General features: G+C 29.3%; 1 protein-coding gene across 1 annotated transcript in view; it reads right to left on the bottom strand.

The window, feature by feature from the left end:
- Positions 1–1,095: 1,095 nt before the first annotated feature.
- The window catches only part of LOC108692021 (cyclin-dependent kinase 7), a 2,315-nt gene continuing 900 nt past the window's right edge, over positions 1,096–2,510 (bottom strand). The window contains 2 exon segments of the mRNA XM_018200107.1: positions 1,096–1,811; positions 2,099–2,510. Of these exon segments, the coding sequence (XP_018055596.1) occupies positions 1,464–1,811; positions 2,099–2,510 (760 nt within the window). The 3' untranslated portion in view covers positions 1,096–1,463.

The raw sequence follows: 2,510 nt of genomic DNA, 5'->3' as shown, positions 1-2,510 counted from the left end.
CACACACACACACACACACACACACACACACACACACACACACACACACACACACACACACACACACACACAAAACATAACGCATACATACACATTTAGGAATAACGTTTCTAATTAAATTATTTCTAATTTATCTGTTATTTTCAAGATGTTTGTAATATTGGTTTCTGATATTGGATCTAAAATAAAAGCATATATTTGTAATAACTATAATATAGCTGACAATGCACACGTAAAATGTGCTTTGTCACAGATTTTCAATCTTATAAATTCATGTATATTTGTACGTGTAAATTAATAATGGCTCTAATTTTCAAATGCATGTAACATCAAAAAAATTATTTATTTACAAAGAATTTCTTATTCCATGTTCAATTCAATAATTTAAAGAACAAGGCATTCATAGGCGTAAATTATTTTCTTCAAAATTAAAGTACCTATTATCCTATATTACGCTTCTATTTATAAAATATATAATATAAAATTTTAGTAATTTCTTCAAATCGCACGGTCTTTGCCATTAAATTTAAAGCATCAATTTTTTCGTTTCATACATACTAGAAGTAGAATGACAAGAGATAGATTTCTTCCGTTTTTTAAATCAAAGTGCGATCAATTCGTTTTAATGTGTGCATTAATATAATAAATTAAGAATAATATTATATTCTCTCTAAATTGTATTTTTGTTGCACAACAGTATTGATTTACAATTCATGTACATATAATGGAGAGATAAATATGCATTGAGAAGAAGCAATTTCAATGCACTATAATCAAGTATGAGCGTTATCTATAAAACATGCAAGTTTCTGTGATTTATTTCATTTTTTTTCTTTCTCTATAAAATCCAACACCAGACATTCATGATAAGATCACAGATTAGCAAAATGAATTGTGTGTATCATGAATATTACACTATTATCGGTACTTATTGTGAAGATCAGTCTATAAAAGAAAATTCTACAAAATATTTTTTTGCAATTAATCAATCTTTTTTTGTACTCCTTCGAACTAGATGTTTCACGATTTATGAAATCGTTTAAATATCCTATTTTTTAACTAATTTTTAAATTAATAAAGATATTGCAGCGCAACATATTTTTTAATATATGTATTATTATTGTGCCACCTATTTACATGCATTTCTTATTCCTCAGTCATGTTCATCAATCATTAATTACTGGAAATATCATGATTTATTCAGAAAAGATTTTTTATATTATCACATAAATTACTATTAGAATTTCATGCCATAAAAATTATTAAATACTAAAATATAAGCATACAATGCTTTTATATGTTCGAGTAATGCTTTTATAAAATTTGCTACAATTTGCTACAACACGCTGCACAATATCTCGACAATATCACAATTAAAGATCTCTCTAATTTTCTGAAATTGGCACTGTTGTATTTAACGAACAATGTTTTATTTTGTCTATTTATTTTAGCATCAATCACAATTAAAATTGCAATTTTTTAGCTAAAGAAGCTCCTTCTATTGATTCTAACAGTTTTCTTTTCAAACTAGGTTTTTCTTCACGTTGACGTTTAATGATCATAGGTAGAGGCAATTTAGGTCCAGCTGTAGGTGCAGGTTTATTACTAAAGTATGGCATTTGCAGTGCTTGATCACATGTACATCTTTCTAATGGATTCACATTCAAGAGACTAGCAATTAAGTCAAGAAGATCATCGCCAGCAGCAGTAAATATATGCTTCAAAGGCATGCCAGGAAAGGGCTTGAATTGAATAAAATCTGGTAATTCAGTCATCCCCTGCCATGTTTCTTCCGTTGGAGTGCCTAATGTCTGAATAACAAAAATACATCAAGACAAAGAAATAAAATAACTTTTTTAGTTATATATTTTAGATCAGGCCAATTTGAGCTTTGAAGCCAAAATGCAAAACCATCAATTCAGAAAAATTCAATGTAAGATTTCACGAATTATAAATTATCGAAAAACATCGATCACACACATATCAATACTTTAAACTCTGAAATCTTATCCATATGATTGATTTTTTGCTTCAATGACTTTGTGTTTTGGCTCTAAAATTTAAATTAGACAGATCTATTTTAGATCAATGTATTAACCTGAAATATTTTTGTGAGTTGATCTAAATCAGATTCACCAGGCAAAAATGGCACTCGCAATAGAAGTTCAGCTAATATACAGCCTACTGCCCACATATCAATGCCAGTCCCATAAAGTCTAGCACCGTAAAGTAATTCAGGCGCTCTGTACCATCTCGTGACTACTTGATGAGTATTTATCCGGTTAGGTGATCCAAAAAATTTTGCTAGGCCAAAATCTCCAATTTTCAGAACACCTTCTGAATTTACCAATAAATTATTTGGCTTTAGATCTCTGTGGAGTATCCAATTGAAATGAAGATAGTCAAGGCCTTGCAGGGTTTGAATCATATATGTCTTTATGTTAGCTGCGGTTAAAACTATATTGCTATCTTTTATTATCACTTCCAGATCAGTGTCCATAAAATCGAAT

Source organism: Atta colombica, unplaced genomic scaffold (genome assembly GCF_001594045.1).
Source record: "Atta colombica isolate Treedump-2 unplaced genomic scaffold, Acol1.0 scaffold56, whole genome shotgun sequence".
Lineage (NCBI taxonomy): Eukaryota > Metazoa > Arthropoda > Insecta > Hymenoptera > Formicidae > Atta > Atta colombica.
The sequence above is the reverse complement of the archived record's forward strand: the minus strand, read 5'-3'. Positions and strand labels throughout refer to the sequence as shown.